This window comes from Drosophila gunungcola, unplaced genomic scaffold, assembly GCF_025200985.1.
Source record: "Drosophila gunungcola strain Sukarami unplaced genomic scaffold, Dgunungcola_SK_2 000028F, whole genome shotgun sequence".
Taxonomy (NCBI): Eukaryota; Metazoa; Arthropoda; class Insecta; order Diptera; family Drosophilidae; genus Drosophila; species Drosophila gunungcola.
This window is the reverse complement of record NW_026453206.1, coordinates 1,027,583-1,051,049: the sequence shown is the minus strand read 5'-3', so window position 1 is coordinate 1,051,049 and position 23,467 is coordinate 1,027,583. Positions and strand designations below refer to the sequence as shown.

The following is a 23,467-nucleotide window of genomic DNA, read 5'->3' as shown; positions in this document are numbered from 1 at the left end:
GAGTAAAAAGCGAAAGTTGGCTTTATGCAGTCGGCGAGAAGACGGAGAGTTGAGTTCGAGCCTTTGACGAGAGTGGTTCTAAGACGATAACCAAGAACGAGAAGACGAGAGATCTAATTTAATTTCAATTTTGCTAAAGTCTATTTTTGTATTTAATACTTAATCAACCCAAACAATAAACAATAATAAACCAAAATCCCACATACATGGGGTCTAAAATGTTTTATAGCTCAGTGTATATCTGCTAGCACCTGTTCAGTTGTTGATTTATTTGTATCTCCTTTAGTGAACGGACTAGACGCATATGCGCCTAATAATTGTACCCTATTATGTTCTTGTGATCATACTGCTCCGCAAGCTTGCGTCACTTGTTATGCAAAATTTCTGTAGTAAATGTAAAATGCGTCGAATCGTATATCTTCTTTGGATCTTTCGAAATGGGATCATTTTCGATTTCTTAATATTTATTCTCGTTTGGTAATATTCTCTTCTCAGTGCATCTATGTCATAAGTAACTTCATATTTTTCAGGGTGTAATTCCAGATAAAATTTCGACATATATCTTGCTGAAAACAGCCTATTATGATTAAAGCGTCCATGTATTAGAAAACTTAGGCCTGAAAATGATATGAGCCCTTGCTCGCAGAAACGGTGTAATCTCTGCATCAGGCAATATCAATTGACATCGTTTGCAACACCCTTTATTCAAGCAACATCAATACATAAAAGCGGTTAAATAAACCTGCTTCTCCATTTCCAAACAGAATTTGTAAAATTCTTTGTACTACTGCGGTTATAGCAGCTATTGACTATAATAAAAAACACACCCACTGGGGATCTCGACTCATCGTGACAACTTAACAACACTATAATAACACCACGACACAAGCTTGACTTAATCTCTCCGGGTAAACCTACATACTGGCCCACAGATCCTGATTGATTTTGCTGTTACAAGAAAAGTGCCGCAGACTCATATTCGCGCGGAACACTTAACAAATTTATCATCTGATCCCTCGCCGAGCTTACTGCACCTCTATGACCATCTAAAAAAACCTTCTTATACCACTCTTCGTCTATCATATTCCAATGAGAAGAAGTAACAAGAGTCTGTCATCACAATGATCCATTAAGCCGGAAAGGACAAGTCAAAACCATCGTCATATAAGCCAATAGCCTGCTGCCGTGTCTATTAAACATATTTGAAGAGCTTCTCCAGAATCGAATCAAGCAACACATGCCCATAATGTCATCCCAGTGCACCAATCTGGTTTTCGAGTAAAACACGGAACGGTTGAAAAAGTGAACAAGATAACCTTTGAGATACGAAATACATTTGAACGTCAAGAGTACTGCTCCGCCGTTTTTCTGGATGTCGCCCAGGCTTTCGAACGCGTTTGGTTTGACGGCCTAACTCTTTAAATTTAAAAAATTAAAGTCCACAGAACACCAATTAAATATTGGCGTCACAGCTACAGAATATAAGTTTTGCAGTACGATATAAAGATTTTCTCTCTGAACACCATCCAATTGAAGCTGGAGTACCCAAAGGTAGCGTGCTTGATCCGACACTATATATCATTTACACAGCAGATCTACCGACAACCAGTATTACAACAACATCTACATTTGCTGATGATACTGCAATTCTGAGTCGATCTAAGTGCCCTTTAACAGCATCGCAAAATTCATCAGCACATCTCGTGCTTTTGCAAAAATGGATGGAAAAAATTAATGAAATTTAAAGCCACAAAAACTGGAGCATAAAGTACTTTTGTTTAATGCAGTCCTTAAACCAATTTGGACATTTGACTCCGAGCAATGGGAAAACACATGCGTTAGTAACTTATGAGATATTGAGAACTATAACTGTGGCGCCGTGGTTTGATGAAAAAATACTGTTCAATGCCAGGAGTGGCTTGAATTTACCAAACCAACCAAACATTGATGATGCTGGTCGGCCAAATGGCGCAGTTACACCAAAAAACTTAGAAAAATCACTGAAAATCATTATGGACAACCGTAAAGTAAAAGTCAGGGAGATTGCTGACTCTCTGAATATATTAGCAGACAGTGTATTCACCATTATACACGAACGTTTGTTTATGAAAAAGCTTTTTTCGAAATAAGTGCCGCGATTGCTCATTACCAAGACAATGCACCGATTGATGAAAACGTTGGCAAAAATGCGTGAATTGGGTTAGTTCTCGACTATTAGATACCCGTTACTCAGCCAACAACAGGGGCGGCAGAGGGTCGGCAGAGGGTCGGCCGACGGATGGTAGTAGAGGGGCGGCTGAAGGATGGTAGTAGTTGGTTTTTATTTTTAGTGAAAATTGGGAAGCAGTAGCGAAAAATCGGCTTAGGTAACTTTGAAGGGAAAACGAATTAAAAATTTACCGGACGACAATCTATTTTCTTTCTCCTGTTCCCTAACACTATCTAGCCGTGAACTGTCTTTTGTAAGATGGGAAGCTCAGGCCCCCGCCTTATCTGGCCAACAGATAAAAGTTAAATGAACGTATCTTCACCGATATGCAAATTTATTATTTGGGACAAATGGAAGAACGGATATGCCAACTGGATATTTTCAGGCACCCTCAACCCGCTGGTGTTTACCGTTCGATCAGAATGATAACCAGAAATATTTTTCAGAATCCAAAAATCGGACGACATCTGGTTCCCTACTCGCCACTTCACAATCGTGTTTATTCTTTTTATAGCTTAGGCATTAGTCTCACCAACGTCTCCCAGGCTCAAGTCCACGTACTCTCTTGTAACTTTGAGTTTCTGAGCGAGCTCATCGGTAACAAAGTATATTTGTGAAACTGAGTCGGGAAATGGTTAGATAGTTTGGTAAACGGCCATGTGTTGGTATCGCCTGTTCAGGATCGCCTCACATTCGCTTCGAGAAGGAAGCGAAGTATAATCTAACTATTTTCTTCTAGTTACTGCGTCGACCATGTTCATTACCGATGTTAAAGAATGGCATTAGTAATGCCTCTGTCATCCCAAACAGTAAGCCAGGAGTGACAAAGGGGCTTGACTGTGTCGATGAGGGTCCTCAAGGCTGTAGCTGACGGCTGGGAAATTTTTGGATAATTACAAAGTGTCACTATGTTGTCAAAAAAAAAAAAATAAGGCAATCATTACCGTGCACCCGCTTCAGGCTAGCTAGGGCAGCTAAACACGAAATTAAATGATTGCATTTTTCAAAACCGTGTAAAGTGTTCTTTGTCAACAAAAGTTTTAAAAAGGCTTGTAAATTTTTAAATTCACAGTCTTATCCGCCCAGACGATTTGCCAGGACGGGCGGTTTTTTCAATGTTATTTTGCTTGGCCTTATTAATAATTAATTATTTAATTAATTAATAATAAATAAGGACACTCTATCTCCACCGGGTTTAAAGATAGCGATACGAGGTTAATACTTTTCATGCAAATATCTAGTTTGTGCTTAAGCTCTTCGATTTCCTTGCTTGCCATTATTTTTTTTTATTTTTATTCGTATCGAAGAGGTATTAAAAATGTATTTTAGGTTATATTATGTATTTGTTTAATAATATCAAGAAACTAACAAGTATGCCAAAAGCCCGCAGTGTAGAAAAGCTAAGTGACGAGAGAATGCAAACTAACTAACTTTTGATATAAGCCCAACGGCATTACTATACCGTACGCACGCACTGTAGGATCACATTAAGGCAAGCCAACCATTGTACTACTCCAGCGATTGAAAACGAAAACGACATAACTCAAAATTACGGCAGTGTTGTCGGTGTGCGTGTGTATGCAAATGCAACTGCTAACGTAGAGTGTGCAATGACTTAGTTATCGAACTAAGGGCAACGAATATAAAGGGTGATTTTTAAGAGCTTTCCTACTTTAAAAAGGAGCAAAAACACATAAAAATCATAATTTAATGTTAAAAGATTATTTAATTAAAATGTTGGCCGCGACATCGCCTTAAATGATCTATTCGCTTAGTCTAATTGTAGCATACTCATTTCAACATTTCTGCTGTGAACGGCGCCGAATTGATAATTCACGGTCTTCTTGGACATTGGCAGCTACAGCTGCGATGTTTTCTTCATTTCGCACATTACATGAACGTATTGATGGCTTAATGTCCCATAAGGTAAATTTGGTGCGAAATTTTATCACAACACCCCGTATACCCGACAGATAAGGTCGACGTCCATAAAATGGAAGAAGCGCGCGATAAACTTTCTTAACAGATCACTCATTTTGATAGTAAAATTATTGAACTTGCAACTTTTGTTCGTTTGTTAAACGATTCATGGTTAAATTATAAACCCAGCTGATAATATTAACCAGGTTTACAAAGCAAAAAACTAGCGTTAACTGTAAAAACTAGGGCTGTCAAAAAGAAACTTTCTTAAAAATCACCATTATTAAGCCTGCTGATGCGGTGTTTATTGCCGCGATTTTTTCCGATAGAGACTTTTCACAGTTCACACCTTTTTTTAGTACACTCTCCGACGAAAAATGGGGGGAATTAAGTTTCAACTAATTGGGTCAGCACGAAATATTTTTTTTTTAATTTAGTAGTCAAAAGCAGGAGTTATTTTGAAAGAAAGTACTAGGCTGAATGTTTTAAAGTTTTTGTCGAACATAATAAGGTATATTATGGGCAACATTAAAAAAAATTTTTTTTGTTTTTAGTTTTTTTTTCATAAAAATATTTGGAAAAGTACGGAGCTATGTTCTGCCTCAGTAGGAGCTTAAAAAAATCACAACTGCTTACATGACTCCGGCCAATGGAGTGGCAGAAACCAAAAAAAAAAAGCAATAATATTATTAAAGCTAAAGGTATTTCCTCTACTTTAATGACACCGGCAGGTATAAAAAGCTCCAATACGTTTTTCTCGAGCCGACATTTTGAAATTGCTGGATTTACAACTCAACGAGAAATTGACGAATCGACTTTAAATTGAAAACAAGAAAGGCAGCAAAGTTCGGCAAGCCGAAGTTCATATACCATTGCAGCTAATGCTAAATATATTCTTAAAAACATTTAGACATGGCTAGATTACTGCAGAGGGTATTATAATTTCAGTCAGAAGTTTGCAACGCAGTGAAGGAGACAATTCCGACCCTATAAAGTATATATATTCCTGATCAGCATCACTAGGAGAGTCTATCTAGCCATGTCCGTCTGTTCGTCTGTCCGTCCGTTTGACCGTCTGTCCGTCCAAATCAAACTAGTCTCTCAGTTTTAAAGCTATCTGCATGAAACTTTCCCAAAAGTTGTCTTTCTATTGCAGGTAGTACATAAGTCGGAACGAGCCGGATTGGAATACTATAGCATATAGCACCCATGAGAACAATCGCAAAAAAAAAATTAAAAAATATTATAACTTTGCTGTTTTTTTTTTTTTTTAGTTCTTCGACAAATAGTAATGGTTAAATATTTCAAAATTACGGTTTAAATTTCATCAAAATCGGACGACTATAACATAAAGCTCCCATGGGAACAATAAAAATTTTAAAAAAAAATTAAAATTAATGTAACATTTTTATTTTGTAATTTTTTTTAGAAATTCTTTTTGACTATTTAATAATTTTACAGTTCAGAATTACGCTTTTAATTTTATTAAAATCGGAAAACGTTATCATATAGCTGCCGTAGGAACTCAAATAATTGAGCTGCAAATCAGCATAGCTTCAATGCTTTTAAACATAGAAGCAAGTAAATCATATTGTTAAGAATCTTCAAGAATATTTAATTTTTGCAATAGCTGCAAGGGTATATAAACTTCAGCTTGCCGAAGTTTATTTCTTGTTGTTTAATAAAATACATTGAACTGTAAATCTTTGTTTGTTTTGTATTCTGAGCCTTTAGCACCTTTAGAAACAAGTAATGATGGGTTAAAATCAACACTTCGTTTTTTCCTTCTTCAGCTTCTTTTTCGCAACACAAAATGTAAGCAAATATCTAAATATATCCTTTACTTTCACATACGCTTATTTGGTCAAACATTTATATTTTCAATTGTAAATAACTAAGATAACAAAAGAAATAGAAAAAGGCTTTACAAAAAAGAATATTGATTATGATCAAACATTTTTAATAATATGTGTAGCGCCAATTGATGTCATCTGAAAACAGCTGTTGTATATCTGAATTTTAACCAAGAAGTCCTTAGAATTATTTCTAAGTCCAAAAACTAAAGTGCATAAAGGATCTGGTGGTAGGATCAATTGCGGCAATTTTATTTCGCCTCCAGCATAACATAGTCCAGTCCAGTGTATTTTAACGCCTTACAATATTTACAAACTAAGCCTATCTACTTAATTGTTAGTCACTAAATAATGCAATTCCGACATAGCAATACGACTATTTTCTTGATCTGTCTCTTTCTGATTATCAGTGCGCTTAGCATGTGAAATAGCTCTTCGCACATTTGATTTACTGCTACGACCTAAGTAGGTCGTTTTCTCTTCGGCATCGTAAATTGTAATTGATCAAAGTTTTTCGAAAACTATCACAAAATATCAACAAAACAAGAATGGAAGCAAACTTCGGAAAGCCGAAGTTTATATACCCTTGCAGCTATTGCAAAAATTAAATATAATCTTGAAATCATTAACATTATGATTGACTTGCGTATATGCTTAAAAACATTGAAGCTATGATGATTTGCAGCTCAATTATTCGATAGTTCCTATGCCAGCTATATGATCTTGAAATCATTAACATTATGATTGACTTGCGTATATGCTTAAAAACATTGAAGCTATGATGATTTGCAGCTCAATTATTCGATAGTTCCTATGCCAGCTATATGATATCGTTATCCGATTTTTTTTAGTATTTTTATTGTTTCCTTGGGAGCTTCATGCTATAGTCCGATTTTGATGAAATTTAAACCGTAATTCTAAAATATTTAACCATGTCGAAGAACTAAAAAAAAAATTAAAAGCTGCAAAGTTATAATTTTTTTCATTTATTTTTCCTATTGTTCCTATGGAAGCTATATGCTATAGTCGTCCGATCCGGCTCGTTCCGACTTATATACTACCTGCAAAAGAAAGACAACTTTTGCTTTAAAACTGAGAGACTAGTTTGCGTAGAAACGGACGGAAACGTCTCCTTCACTGCGTTGCAAACTTTTGACTGAAATTATAAAACTCCTGCAAGGGTGTAAAAAAAGAGCAATTACTTGGCATGCCACTATCACAAAGGTTACTTGTCACTTACTTTTGTATGGGAAAAAAGGGCTGTCTTTCTGGTTTTCCCGGCAATTATTCAAATTTTTCTAGACCTTCACGAACATATCAATATAAGATAAATCTGTTCACCCGTTATCGAGTTTAAGCGAGACTAACGAAAACCACTTCATTTTTAAATATATAGATAATAGTTATTTTATTATTTTTATATACAAATTATGTACAACAGTACAATTATTTCTGTATTTATTTTAATAAATAGTTATTTATATTTTTATAATAATCATAAATAACTTATATTCTCTATTTATTTTGACAAACCAGGAATAATTATTCAGAAGTATTGAATGAATATAAATAAAAATAATAAATACAAGTCGCTTGTGCCCCAAAACATCAATACAGAGCCAAAACTTATAATGCAATATCGTCTTGTTTGAGTTAGAACATCATTGCACATTACTTCCACTTTAATACACTTGGGTTGTTCGTGACAAAAGCAGAGGGGAGCAAATTGTCGCCTGACCCGGGTAGGTAAAGAATTTTTCTTACATTTATGATTGAGCATCAGTGGGGGTTTAATCTATAAACATAGTTTAGGTTCAGAAAATTCGGTACGGGTCAGAAGGTACTACGGGTAATCAGGCATATGGCAGATAGACGTGTACGACGGTTGCTCGCATATGTTAATGCTGTGGACAGACCCAGATATATTTATTAAGGTAAACGTAGCTTTCAGTATCGAACGAGTTTTTGTTGAAATCGTTCATTCTTCGGATGTTGAAGATTTCAGCAATCATTAATGTTGATCGTGAATGGCTGCATTGAAGACCCGTATAATAAATATAAGTACAATACAAACTAAAGGATGTGTGATAACTTGAAACTATAACGAGGCCAGACTTGCGCTTCCCGTTAATAAAAACTCATTTAATTTTAGTTTTGGTTGTTTCCTCGAATCTGTGGGTCGGATCTTGTTTTTAACGTCTGGTTGAAATCGCTATCTCCAAAACCGTACGAAGGAAGTATGAAATTTGTTTTCCTGATTATCCTGACTTGTGACAGTCTGATTGACGAATGTCAATTTTGTTAAGAGATCCATTGCATTTTGACATGCATTTCACCACTTGATTGTGAAAACCATTCTTGCTTATTTCTTTTTAAGTCAGTAACGCACATTCAACAAACGCATATCATGTCTCTTGGTTGTTCTGGTTCCACTTTCGACAGAAATTGAATGAATGTGAGCCTGTAGACAAAACAAACAAAACAAACAGCACTTGCACATCACAATTTCCAAAAGATTTTCCAACTTATTAGTAAAGCCTCTTGTACAACTCACATCATTTCCATGTGAGCAATCATGACAAAAACTACAGTCAACCATCTCGTGCATATTTATATGACAGAAGCTTGACAACTTGGATTACTTAACGTTCATAGCTGGGGAAAATATTAATTTTTTTAAACGAAGCTTTCAGTAAAGAACTTTTTAAATATTAACATTTACTACAGACTTAATATTAAGTTAATATCCAAAAACTTTCTTCAAAATAAAAAAAAAAAATTAAAAAAAAATACGTCTGTTTGTACTACTATTGTTTTAAGTTTTAAATAATGTTTAAAGCTAAACTGGGCAAGGCTAACCTAGCACTAATGAAAATTTTTGAACCGAGTCCTCTTATAATTTTTTGCTGTTGGAAAATACATAATCATAATTAATACTTAAGTCCAGAGTACATTGTTTCAAGAAATATAAGATGGTTGATAATTGACAATATATTCCAATATCATACACACCTACCTGTTTGGATAAAGTTTGGCATATTTAGTTTGCCATACAGAAGCAAAAGATCCTCCAAGTTTTTTGATGTACCCGTGTAATATACAATCAGATTCCTTTTCATCTGTATCGAAGTGCTGCTTTTGCTTTGCTTTCCTTTTTTGTTCGATTCTATCGGTCTCGGAATTAACGGTTTCAAATACAGTTTCAGAGACTTCCTGTTGCCACCTATAAAACAGACAATAAAGAGAATTAAAACTTCACAACGACAATGATAGTTATAAATGTGCTAAATTGTTTTTTTGGATTGTTACGCTTTCTGAGTGACAAGTTCAGGGTGGGACTTCTTGTGAAACACGTTTCGCGATTTCCAAATTTGTATTTTTTTTTTCATATTAAGTGGTAGAAGCGGGATTTATTCGAATTGTTGTTTGATTCGGTTTTGCACGCAGCCCCATACTTTATAGAAATTTTTAATTAATAGCCGGATTCCATTGGCGCATTAAAACGCCTTTATCCTAATGCGCATTAATTTACACAGGAAATCCCATAAGGCTAAACGCCGCATTTAAAAAATAAATGCCGTCAAACATCAACATCAGCTCCCCTTCCTTGTCATCCAAGTTGGCAAATGCCTCGGTCGCGTTAAAGATATCCTGTTGGGCATTAAAGAAATCCATAAGCTCGCTCATATTCTTGATTTTTAATTCATTTCCTTATGATTTGCGAAAATTCAAAAGTAAACAAGCCCAGATCAGCTGTTCGTGCCACTCAAAAGTCGAAATGCTAATGCGCCAATAGAATTAGGCACATTTAAAAAGTCCACTAATGCGGCAATGGAACCAGGCTATAAGTGTACCATTTTTATAACCTTGCTGAGGGTTTTATAAATTCAGTCAGAAGTTTTCAACGTAGTGAAAGAGACGTTTCCGACCCTCTAAAGTATATATATTCTTGATCAGCATCACCGTCCGTCTGTCTGTCGGTCTGTCCGCCCGTTTCTACGCAAACTAGTCTTTTAGTCTGCATGAAACTTTCCCGAAAATTGACTTTCTATTTTAATAAAATAAAAAGTGTAATTCTAAACTGTCAAATTATTAATAAGTCAAAGAAAATTTTTTTTTAATTACAAGATAGAAAATTTAAAAAAAAAAAAAAATTTATTTTATTTTTATTGTTTTTATGGGAGCCATATGAAATACCGTAATTATACCGTAACTCTGAAATATTTAACCATTACTATATGTCGAAGAACTAGAAAAAATTAATTTGTCAACATTAACTGCGTTAACTGAAAGGGTATCCATTAATTTTGGTAGTACTAGTGCTTTCATCTTTAAAACATTCTGGGTATTTATACTTTTTTTCTAGAAAGCTGAACTTTTTGCTTTGAGATTATCTTTCCTGTGGAAAAGATAAAAATCTGCGCAGATTTTTCCGAAATATTATAACGGATAACTGTGTCTTTAATTCTAACAAATGAATTGACCCATTTATTATGTTAATTAACATTCTTAACTGCCTAACTGAGTCAACATCTAAACCTTAAAGCTCAAGAAGGCGATTTAATTGATTTCTTTTATTTACATAACGCTTAATTTATAATTTGCTAGCGGCCTCATAATTCTTCCCAGATTCCAGCAATTAGTGAGAAATCATATTTCTGACTTCTCCCTTGAGTGAGATTTTGAGGTAATTAACTTTTAAGGAAGACTTATATCTTATCTTAAAAGAATTAGCTCATTAAATGACTCATAAAACCTGTCCAAATCCTTGGAATTTTCAAAAAATGTGGGTACCTGCATTATAGGTAGCGTTGGCAAATCATCCGTTTTATGATTTGTAACTCCTACCTTACTTGGCACAATTTCGTGGAGTTTTTTCTTTATGTTCTTAGTTACTGTCGAAATGTCAAACTCTAATTCGTTTAAATCATCCTTTTCCTCTTCGTCATAATTCCTATCAGAGACATCATGACTGCCTCATGAATTCTAACGACATGCTCGCTAACTCCTCAAGGGCCTTCATGGCATTTGTTATATGCCTTCTTATTAGGGAAATTGTTTGTGTGGACAACATTTTTATTTTTTTTTTATTATTTATACGTAACTTATAAATTTCAATTTAATTTAACTTAGCTGCTGCTCTCGTTGCCGTCTTCGGTGATAGTTTGTAACCGATGACGTCGTTGGTTTTCGCTGATGTTGTTGTTGCTGCAGTTGTTCTTATCTTGTTATACTTAGTTGCCGCTGTTGTTGTAGTTTGTAACGAACTGATTTTCTTGGTTTCTCCGCTCGCTACGAATGTCGTGCGGCTAGCTCAGAAGATGTAAGTGTTCGTCCCACCAAATTTATATAAACGTGACCGCCCTATTGATCAGTGAAAACGCACAGAAAGATTGTGAACATACGAAGATTTTATTCGCCGACTTGACCCTCGGCCGAGGTTTTGTACTGACAATGGGGAAATATGCTCCGCCGTCGGCTCCTTCCCACGTTGAACGTCTCGCTGGTGTCTCCCTCGCCGGTTTCGCTCGCGATGCCTTCTGTTGCCTTTGGCTCGGCGGGATAACAGGGCTTTAGGATGCGTCACCAGACAAGGGTGAACAGGCACTGTGCTCTCAAGGCGTACGCCTTTCGTAGTCGCAGCCCCCTGTCCCTTGTTCTGTCCCGGCCGGTCGCACCGGAAGTCGGCTTAGTTTCTACCTGACGGTTCAGACGTACGGCGGAAGCCGCCACCCCAGTTCCTGGGTCAAACGCCAGGTTCTACACGAACGCTTCCACCCTACTTTCTCTGCCGCAGACTTCAAAACTCGACGTATTTATATTCGTCGTCCTGGGTGTCCTCGTTGTCCTTGCTCTGCCTCCGGATGTCTCGACTGGCTCCGCTCCTTGTTGGCGTAGCGCTCAGTAAGCTGCCGTTCTGGGACTATAGCGGTGAACTGCTGTGCTCTCAACGCATACGCCTTTCGAGACACTAGCTGAACAAACGCGCGTCCTTCCGGGCTAGTCGCGCCAGGACCTTGTACAATTCCTGCAGGACGATTAGGCATACGCCGGAGTTCGCCAATGCAGTCCTTGTAGGCAGGCAGCTAGTTCAAGATAACTTTCCTTCTGAGCCCACGGTTTTTCGTCGGGTGGGATGCCAAGCTCAAATCGCGACAGAAATTGTGACAAAGCGCCTGGACTTAGCCGTGTGGTGCCGTAACGACCTCAGCTACCTGTGTCTCAATTCGGATACTTTAGCTCTAAGTCCTGAACTTCTCGACGTAGCGATCTTGTTTCCTTGATGACTCCGCACGGCTCTACTTGGTTCTTCACGTTGTTTCACTGGTTACTGGTTCACTTGATGACTGTTACTTGTTGACTTGGTAGAAAACGACTGAACCAGCTTCCTGCGCTCGGCCTGCTTTTATAGGCCTCTGTTTACTGCTAGTTATCGGCGTCTCATTGCCTCCTGGTCCAAAGTCCCCGATTTGACAGTTCGATTATTCGCCCTCTGCGCACGGCACCAATATCAGGGTCCCAAGTCCGGTGCCGTCCCGTTACTTTCTTCGCTGCTCTCGTGTATTGTTGTCCCTCTCCCACTCTCTCTACTACGGGCGAATTCGACGCGTAACTGGTAACTGGTAGGCCACTGTTTGCATGCCCTTACTCTGCTTTCATTCTAACTTGTGGGGAGTTATTCAACTCCTCACATTCTCCCCACTTCTCGTCCCAATTCCTCTGGTTCTGTACTGCAAACTGAGTTATCATGGTTTTAACGGTTCGGTTTGCTCTTTCTGTCGGATTTTCCTGCGGTGTATATGGCGCTATGAATTGTTGCTTAATACCCAATTCGCTGAGGAATTTCTGAATGCTCGGCTGGCAAACTGTACTCCGTTGTCCGTTATTACCACCTTTGGGGCTCCGAACTTAGCGTTGATTCTTTCTCGGAACGCCTTTTGAAGTGCTTCTGCCGTTGCTGTTCGCAGTGGCACCAATTCTGTCCACTTTGAAAATCTATCTATCAGCACTAGCAGCATCTGGTTACCATGCTTTGATCTTGGCAATGGTCAGACAAAGTCTGCGCATACTGTTGCCCATGGTTCTTCGGGTATCTGCGTTAGCATCTTCCCAGCTGCCTGCATCTAGTTAGGTTTGTATTTAAGGCATTTCTCGCATTTTTGTACGTGTGCTCGGGCGTCCCTATGCATTCCTGGCCAGTAATATCGAGCCGCCAGCCTTGCAATCGTTTTCCGACTTCCAGTGTGCACAGCGGCTGGTGAGTCGTGATTCTCCTTCAGGACGGTTTCCCTCAGCCCCCGTGGGACACAGAGCTTCCATGCTGCATCATCTACGCTGCCTGCTCTGTGCGGGATATGCCTATATAACGCACCTCCCTCCATGAGGTAGTCAGGAAACTTCTGTGGCTGTGTGTTGATTTTCCCTCACATATCTTTGACCCAGCTGCATGCGCCATGTGTGTCCTCCGAAGTTTCCTTGGCTAACCTAATGGCTTCTGTCAGAGGCTGTCTCAACAGTGCATCAGCGACAACGTTAAGCTGCCCCTTCCTGTACGATATTTCAAAATCATACTGCTGCAGCTCCAAGGCCCACCTCGCTATCCTTCCTGAGGGACTTTCGATGCTGTTCAACCATTTGAGAGCAATATGGTCAGATACCACATTGAATGGTATCCTTCAAAATATGGTTTGAGATTCCAGATCGCCCACACAATTGCCAAGCATTCCTTTTCGCTGGTTAAATAGTTATTTCCGCGCCAGTCAGGGTTCTGCTTGAATACGAAATGACCTTATCGCCCTGCTGGTGATCTGTAGTCCATGTCCATTTCGTACCATTCCGCAATAGATCATTTAATGGTTTCACTATTCGATCAAAATCGGGCACGAATCGCCTGTGCCAAGGGTGGTTCCAACTCGGCTATGGCTGCTACCTTTTCGGGATCGGTGCCGATTCCTTGATATGTAACGCGATGAATTTCTGGACATTTCTGGAGAACATCTCTATTGTTTCTTCTGTGTTCCTCCAGTTTGCATCCGATCACTATGATGTCGTCTTGGTACGCAAACGCGTGTGGTGACATATCCGGTCCAATAACCTGATCCAGTGCTCTCTGGAAACTCGCCGAGGCGAAGTGTAAGCCAAATGGCATTACTTTCCACTGGAAAAGCCCCTTTCCTGGCTTTGTCACCGTGAATAGCCTGCTATTTTCTTCTAGGGAAATTTTGCTTTGCTTCGCGAGAATTTGTTTTCTTGTATGAATGCTTCTCGCTCTTTCTCGAGTTATTCATACTCATCCGCCAGGAGCATTAGAGATTCTAGATCGTCTATCTTGTACGTTCTCGGGGAAATCCTCAGATCAGGCCTACAGTTTTCCTTAATTAGCTCGAGAGGTTCCTTTGGAGAATAACCGAGTGGTCTCATCATGGTTTGCATGTCGACCATATAATCCCTGAATGACTCTCTGAAACCCTGTTTCCTTTGCTTGACCTGGTCTGCGAGCTTTGAGAAAAATCCCCTTAATAAGTTTGGAAACTGTTGTTGAACTCTCCCCATGTCCTCCAGTACTTATTGTTGGAAATAAACCACTTTAGGGCCTTGCCTAGCAGCAATTCTGGCATGGCTCGGGGAATGAGGTTCACGTTATAACTGTATGTGTTTGCTGACCATTCTACTTCTTCCAGAAACTCCAGCGGTTTCTCCGTGCCGACAAACTTGAAAGACCATTCCCTGACTTGCTTTGCGACTTTTGAATAGTCTGGTGATCTGAGCCGACCTGCCCTCCAGGATGATGCCAAGCTTGGCTGCCACCTTTGGGAAATCCTCATTCTTGGGGATCCATCCTGTCCGTTTTGGGCACCAGATGTAACGAACTGATTTTCTTGGTTTCTCCACTCGCTACGAATGTCGTGCGGCTAGCTCAGAAGATGTAAGTGTTCGTCCCACCAAATTTATATAAACGTGACCGCCCTATTGATCAGTGAAAACGCACAAAAAGATTGGGAATATACGATGATCTTTTAATCGCCGACTTGACCCTGGGCCGGGGTTTTGTATTGACTATGGGGAAATATGCTCCGCCGTCGGCTCCTTCCCACGTTGAACGTCTCGCTGGTGTCTCCCTCGATGGTTTCGCTCGCGATGCCTTCTGTTGCCTTTGGCTCTGCGGGATTACAGGGCTTAGGGATGCGTCACCGTTCCCAGACAAGGGTGAACAGGTACTGTGCTCTCAAGGCGCACGCCTTTCGTAGTCGCAGCCCCCTGTCCCTTGCTCTGTCCCGGCCGGTCGCACCGGAAGTCGGCTCAGTTTCTACCTGACGGTTCAGACGTACGCCGGAAGCCGCCACCCCAGTTCCTGGGTCAAACGCCAGGTTCCACACGAACGCTTCCACCCTACATTCTCTGCCGCAGACTTCAGAACTCGACGTATTTATATTCGTCGTCCTGGGTGTCCTCGTTCTCCTTGCTCTGCCTCCGGATGTCTCGACTGGCTCCTTATTGGCGTAGCGCTCACGATTCGGTAAGCTGCCGTTCTGGGACTCTAGCGGTGAACTGCTGTGCTCTCAACGCATACGCCTTTCGAGACACTAGCTGAACAAACGCGCGTTTAAGCTAGTCGCACCAGGAACTATTACAATTCCTGCAGGCGATCAGGCATACGCCGGAGTTCGACAATGCAGTCCTTGTAGGCAGGCAGCTAGTTCAAGACCACTTTCCTTCTGAGCCCACGGTATTTCGTCGAAGGACTCTATTTGTTCAACTCTTTCGGACACGACGGGTGGGATACCAAGCTCAAATCGCGACAAAAATTGTGACAAAGCGCCTGGACTTAGCCGTGTGGTGCCGTAACGACCTCAGCTACCTGTGTCTCAATTCGGATACTTTAGCTCTAAGTTCTGAACGTCTCGACGTAGCGATCTTGTTTCCTTGATGACTCCGCACGGCTCTACTTGGTTCTTCACGTTGTTTCACTGGTTACTGGTTCACTTGATGACTGTTACTTGTTGACTTGGTAGAAAAGGACTGATCTAGCTTTCTGCGCTCGGCCTGCATATATAGGCCTCTGTTTATCGCTAGTTATCGGCGTCTCCTTGCCTCCTGGACCAACACCCTTTCGCCCTCTGCGGGGAGTTATTCAACTCCTCACAAGTTATTTCCGCTTTTGTTGTTGTCCTCTTGTAGTAAGTTACTGCTGATGACAATGTTTTAGCTCCGAATACGCTCAATTGCTCAACATATAAGTTTTTTTATACATTTTTGTCATCAGAACCAATTCCAATAAATCACATTGCGTTATTAGCAGTTTTTTTTAGATATATTGTTACCTAATATATAATATACTTTTACAAAGTCCCGTGTGGTTAGCGGCGAAGAATACTGCCACAGCTCGTCATTGCTTGTCGTAGGAGGCGACTAATATGGCACAGGGGCACCCTATCCGGGCTTGTCGGAGCCAAAGAGGAGGGCCTAACGAGCCCCCGGGCCGGACTAAGGTGTAAATCTCCGTGCCGAGAGTCAGCATGGCTGAGGGCCCGGGTTAACAACTAGCTCAGTCTCAAACGGTGGGTTCAGGGAGATGGCGACCCCCTGTCCTAACTATCGCCTTATCCGGGCATCGCGGATCTCTGCCCGGGTGTACCTTCCCTTTCTCCGCAACTCGTGGGATTCAATTATGAACAATTATGTCGGACTTCTCGAGTGTTCTATGCATACCTTCTCCAGCAAATCGTCGACTTTCGCAATGATTTCCCCTTGAACCTTTGGATTTTTCGGGTAGTATCTCTGTTTAATTGACTTGTCGTCTGTCATGCTCGGCTATGTTAGATGTTCCACTCATTGCTCGAAATTCGGCGAGCTCCTGCTCTAGGAATTTTTCAACATCGCATTCCTCAGAGGTGATTTGCACCACTGCCACAGACAATTTTTGCTCGAGCCATCCGTTGTGCCTTCTCCCTTCTGGGATCCGTACACCTTATTTCGGCGCTGACTCCTGTGAGGGAATTCCATCCTAGCACTAGCGAGTCTACCACTCCTGGTAGGATCAGCAGGCTCATGGGCAATCGCTTATTGCCGAACTCGATCTCTACCTCGAGCTGTGTGTTTAACCCGCTGCCATCTGCCAACCTAACTTGCCTTCTTATCCTTGTAATCTCTTCATAAGATGCCAGTAAATCCGCCAGCTCCTCGCTTATAAAGCTCGCTGTTGCTCCGGTGTCGAATGTGGCTTTGTGTGAGGTTCCGCCAATCGTTACCGCTGCGGATAACTGCTGCTCTTTTTCGATTAATTTGCCAGTTAGTTTGGAGAGACGCCTGCTTGCCTCTCTGCAGCTGGGATCGCTTGCCATTTCCCGATCTCTGGCAGCACTCTACACTTCTAACACCAACCTTGCCGCAATTCCAGCAGAAAAGTAGCCGCTGGTTTTGGCAACCTCTGGCTCAATGCCCGTGACCGCCACACCGTCTACATGCTTCGTGTGCGTTCACGATCTCTTGGAGCTGCGCTGAATGGCCTCTGATTGGTAGTAGGTGGCCTCTATAACGTGCTCTGGTGGTTGTAGTTGTTTGGAGTCCATTGGCTCGGTCCGTCGGTGGTCGCTTGGTGTCCGCCTTCTTCTTCGCACCTTCTACACGTAACCTGTTGTGGTGCTGTTGCTTTGCTTCGCGAGAATTTGGTTTCTTGTATGAATGCTTCTCGCTCTTTCTCGAGTTATTCATACTCATCCGCCAGGACCATTAGAGATTCTAGATCGTCTATCTTGTACGTTCTCGGGGAAATCCTCAGATCAGGCCTACAGTTTTCCTTAATTAGCTCGAGAGGTTCCTTTGGAGAATAACCGAGTGGTCTCATCATGGTTTGCATTTCGACCATATAATCCCTGAATGACTCTCTGAAACCCTGTTTCCTTTGCTTGACCTGGTCTGCGAGCTTTGAGAAAAATCCCCTTAATAAGTTTGGAAACTGTTGTTGAACTCTCCCCATGTCCTCCAGTACTTATTGTTGGAAATAAACCACTTTAGGGCCTTGCCTAGCAGCAATTCTGGCATGGCTCGGGGAATGAGGTTCACGTTATAACCGTATGTGTTTGCTGACCATTCTACTTCTTCCAGAAACTCCAGCGGTTTCTTCGTGCCGAAAAACTTGAAAGACCATTCCCTGACTTGCTTTGCGACTTTTGAATAGTCTGGTGATCTGAGCCTTTGCTGTTCTGGTCTTCTTTCTTGACATGTGCCCCTCGATCTTCCTGCCTCCTTCATACTCTCCACGCCCAGGCTAGCTATGAGATGTTCGGCGTCTGGGACTTGCAATTTGCCGCTTGAGCCTGGTTTGTCGTAGAATTCCTCAAGCTCAGCCCAAATTTCCGCCATTCCTAGGTCATTTTGTATTTTTGTGACATATTCTGAAAGGGATTTCCGCATGTCCTCCGACCTGCCCTCCAGGATGATGCCAAGCTTGGCTGCCACCTTTGGGAAATCCTCGTTCTTGGGGAGATAGATTCATCCTTTCCCCATTTCTGTTGAAGCTGAATTTCAGGACAATCCCGTATTGGGCACCAGATGTAACGAACTGATTTTCTTGGTTTCTCCACTCGCTACGAATGTCGTGCGGCTAGCTCAGAAGATGTAAGTGTTCGTCCCACCAAATTTATATAAAAGTGACCGCCCTATTGATCAGTGAAAACGCACAGAAAGATTGGGAATATACGAAGATCTTTTAATCGCCGACTTGACCCTGGGCCGGGGTTTTGTATTGACTATGAGGAAATATGCTCCGCCGTCGGCTCCTTCCCACGTTGAACGTCTCGCTGGTGTCTCCCTCGCCGGTTTCGCTCGCGATGCCTTCTGTTGCCTTTGACTCGGCGGGATTACAGGGCTTAGGGATGCGTCACCGTTCCCAGACAAGGGTGAACAGGCACTGTGCTCTCAAGGCGTACGCCTTTCGTAGTCGCAGCCCCCTGTTCCTTGCTCTGTCTCGGCCGGTCGCACCGGAAGTCGGCTCAGTTTCTACCTGACGGTTCAGACGTACGCCGGAAGCCGCCACCCCAGTTCCTGGGTCAAACGCCAGGTTCTACACGAACGCTTCCACCCTACATTCTCTGCCGCAGACTTCAGAACTCGACGTATTTATATTCGTCGTCCTGGGTGTCCTCGTTCTCCTTGCTCTGCCTCTGGATGTCTCGACTGGCTCCGCTCCTTGTTGGCGTAGCGCTCACGATTCGGTAAGCTGCCGTTCTGGGACTCTAGCGGTGAACTGCTGTGCTCTCAACGCATACGCCTTTCGAGACACTAGCTGAACAAACGCGCGTCCTTTTGGGCTAGTCGCACCAGGAACTATTACAATTCCTGCAGGCGATCAGGCATACGCCGGAGTTCGACAATGCAGTCCTTGCAGGCAGGCAGCTAGTTCAAGACCACTTTCCTTCTGAGCCCACGGTTTTTCGTCGAAGGACTCTATTTGTTCAACTCTTTCGGACACGACGGGTGGGATACCAAGCTCAAATCGCGACAAAAATTGTGACAAAGCGCCTGGACTTAGCCGTGTGGTGCCGTAACGACCTCAGCTACCTGTGTCTCAATTCGGATACTTTAGCTCTAAGTTCTGAACGTCTCGACGTAGCGATCTTGTTTCCTTGATGACTCCGCACGGCTCTACTTGGTTCTTCACGTTGTTTCACTGGTTACTGGTTCACTTGATGACTGTTACTTGTTGACTTGGTAGAAAAGGACTGATCTAGCTTTCTGCGCTCGGCCTGCATATATAGGCCTCTGTTTATCGCTAGTTATCGGCGTCTCCTTGCCTCCTGGACCAACACCCTTTCGCCCTCTGCGGGGAGTTATTCAACTCCTCACAAGTTATTTCCGCTTTTGTTGTTGTCCTCTTGTAGTAAGTTACTGCTGATGACAATGTTTTAGCTCCGAATACGCTCAATTGCTCAACATATTAGTTTTTTTATACATTTTTGTCATCAGAACCAATTCCAATAAATCACATTGCGTTATTAGCAGTTTTTTTAGATATATTGTTACCTAATATATAATATACTTTTACAAAGTCCCGTGTGGTTAGCGGCGAAGAATACTGCCACAGCTCGTCATTGCTTGTCGTAGGAGGCGACTAATATGGCACAGGGGCACCCTATCCGGGCTTGTCGGAGCCAAAGAGGAGGGCCTAACGAGCCCCCGGGCCGGACTAAGGTGTAAATCTCCGTGCCGAGAGTCAGCATGGCTGAGGGCCCGGGTTAACAACTAGCTCAGTCTCAAACGGTGGGTTCAGGGAGATGGCGACCCCCTGTCCTAACTATCGCCTTATCCGGGCATCGCGGATCTCTGCCCGGGTGTACCTTCCCTTTCTCCGCAACTCGTGGGATTCAATTATGAACAATTATGTCGGACTTCTCGAGTGTTCTATGCATACCTTCTCCAGCAAATCGTCGACTTTCGCAATGATTTCCCCTTGAACCTTTGGATTTTTCGGGTAGTATCTCTGTTTAATTGACTTGTCGTCTGTCATGCTCGGCTATGTTAGATGTTCCACTCATTGCTCGAAATTCGGCGAGCTCCTGCTCTAGGAATTTTTCAACATCGCATTCCTCAGAGGTGATTTGCACCACTGCCACAGACAATTTTTGCTCGAGCCATCCGTTGTGCCTTCTCCCTTCTGGGATCCGTACACCTTATTTCGGCGCTGACTCCTGTGAGGGAATTCCATCCTAGCACTAGCGAGTCTACCACTCCTGGTAGGATCAGCAGGCTCATGGGCAATCGCTTATTGCCGAACTCGATCTCTACCTCGAGCTGTGTGTTTAACCCGCTGCCATCTGCCAACCTAACTTGCCTTCTTATCCTTGTAATCTCTTCATAAGATGCCAGTAAATCCGCCAGCTCCTCGCTTATAAAGCTCGCTGTTGCTCCGGTGTCGAATGTGGCTTTGTGTGAGGTTCCGCCAATCGTTACCGCTGCGGATAACTGCTGCTCTTTTTCGATTAATTTGCCAGTTAGTTTGGAGAGACGCCTGCTTGCCTCTCTGCAGCTGGGATCGCTTGCCATTTCCCGATCTCTGGCAGCACTCTACACTTCTAACACCAACCTTGCCGCAATTCCAGCAGAAAAGTAGCCGCTGGTTTTGGCAACCTCTGGCTCAATGCCCGTGACCGCCACACCGTCTACATGCTTCGTGTGCGTTCACGATCTCTTGGAGCTGCGCTGAATGGCCTCTGATTGGTAGTAGGTGGCCTCTATAACGTGCTCTGGTGGTTGTAGTTGTTTGGAGTCCATTGGCTCGGTCCGTCGGTGGTCGCTTGGTGTCCGCCTTCTTCTTCGCACCTTCTACACGTAACCTGTTGTGGTGCTGTTGCTTTGCTTCGCGAGAATTTGGTTTCTTGTATGAATGCTTCTCGCTCTTTCTCGAGTTATTCATACTCATCCGCCAGGACCATTAGAGATTCTAGATCGTCTATCTTGTACGTTCTCGGGGAAATCCTCAGATCAGGCCTACAGTTTTCCTTAATTAGCTCGAGAGGTTCCTTTGGAGAATAACCGAGTGGTCTCATCATGGTTTGCATGTCGACCATATAATCCCTGAATGACTCTCTGAAACCCTGTTTCCTTTGCTTGACCTGGTCTGCGAGCTTTGAGAAAAATCCCCTTAATAAGTTTGGAAACTGTTGTTGAACTCTCCCCATGTCCTCCAGTACTTATTGTTGGAAATAAACCACTTTAGGGCCTTGCCTAGCAGCAATTCTGGCATGGCTCGGGGAATGAGGTTCACGTTATAACCGTATGTGTTTGCTGACCATTCTACTTCTTCCAGAAACTCCAGCGGTTTCTTCGTGCCGAAAAACTTGAAAGACCATTCCCTGACTTGCTTTGCGACTTTTGAATAGTCTGGTGATCTGAGCCTTTGCTGTTCTGGTCTTCTTTCTTGACATGTGCCCCTCGATCTTCCTGCCTCCTTCATACTCTCCACGCCCAGGCTAGCTATGAGATGTTCGGCGTCTGGGACTTGCAATTTGCCGCTTGAGCCTGGTTTGTCGTAGAATTCCTCAAGCTCAGCCCAAATTTCCGCCATTCCTAGGTCATTTTGTATTTTTGTGACATATTCTGTCCTCCGACCTGCCCTCCAGGATGATGCCAAGCTTGGCTGCCACCTTTGGGAAATCCTCGTTCTTGGGGAGATAGATTCATCCTTTCCCCATTTCTGTTGAAGCTGAATTTCAGGACAATCCCGTATTGGGCACCAGATGTAACGAACTGATTTTCTTGGTTTCTCCACTCGCTACGAATGTCGTGCGGCTAGCTCAGAAGATGTAAGTGTTCGTCCCACCAAATTTATATAAAAGTGACCGCCCTATTGATCAGTGAAAACGCACAGAAAGATTGGGAATATACGAAGATCTTTTAATCGCCGACTTGACCCTGGGCCGGGGTTTTGTATTGACTATGAGGAAATATGCTCCGCCGTCGGCTCCTTCCCACGTTGAACGTCTCGCTGGTGTCTCCCTCGCCGGTTTCGCTCGCGATGCCTTCTGTTGCCTTTGACTCGGCGGGATTACAGGGCTTAGGGATGCGTCACCGTTCCCAGACAAGGGTGAACAGGCACTGTGCTCTCAAGGCGTACGCCTTTCGTAGTCGCAGCCCCCTGTTCCTTGCTCTGTCTCGGCCGGTCGCACCGGAAGTCGGCTCAGTTTCTACCTGACGGTTCAGACGTACGCCGGAAGCCGCCACCCCAGTTCCTGGGTCAAACGCCAGGTTCTACACGAACGCTTCCACCCTACATTCTCTGCCGCAGACTTCAGAACTCGACGTATTTATATTCGTCGTCCTGGGTGTCCTCGTTCTCCTTGCTCTGCCTCCGGATGCCTCGACTGGCTCCGCTCCTTGTTGGCGTAGCGCTCACGATTCGGTAAGCTGCCGTTCTGGGACTCTAGCGGTGAACTGCTGTGCTCTCAACGCATACGCCTTTCGAGACACTAGCTGAACAAACGCGCGTCCTTTTGGGCTAGTCGCACCAGGAACTATTACAATTCCTGCAGGCGATCAGGCATACGCCGGAGTTCGACAATGCAGTCCTTGCAGGCAGGCAGCTAGTTCAAGACCACTTTCCTTCTGAGCCCACGGTTTTTCGTCGAAGGACTCTATTTGTTCAACTCTTTCGGACACGACGGGTGGGATACCAAGCTCAAATCGCGACAAAAATTGTGACAAAGCGCCTGGACTTAGCCGTGTGGTGCCGTAACGACCTCAGCTACCTGTGTCTCAATTCGGATACTTTAGCTCTAAGTTCTGAACGTCTCGACGTAGCGATCTTGTTTCCTTGATGACTCCGCACGGCTCTACTTGGTTCTTCACGTTGTTTCACTGGTTACTGGTTCACTTGATGACTGTTACTTGTTGAATTGGTAGAAAAGGACTGATCTAGCTTTCTGCGCTCGGCCTGCATATATAGGCCTCTGTTTATCGCTAGTTATCGGCGTCTCCTTGCCTCCTGGAC

General features: G+C 42.8%; 1 protein-coding gene across 3 annotated transcripts in view; it reads right to left on the bottom strand.

The window, feature by feature from the left end:
* The window catches only part of LOC128263928 (G protein-coupled receptor kinase 1), a 453,272-nt gene that overhangs the window by 10,693 nt on the left and 419,112 nt on the right, over positions 1-23,467 (bottom strand). For all 3 annotated transcript variants that reach the window (XM_052999201.1, XM_052999203.1, XM_052999202.1), the window contains one exon: positions 8,999-9,205. In XM_052999201.1, the coding sequence (XP_052855161.1) occupies positions 8,999-9,205 (207 nt within the window). The remainder of the gene's footprint in view (positions 1-8,998; positions 9,206-23,467) is intronic.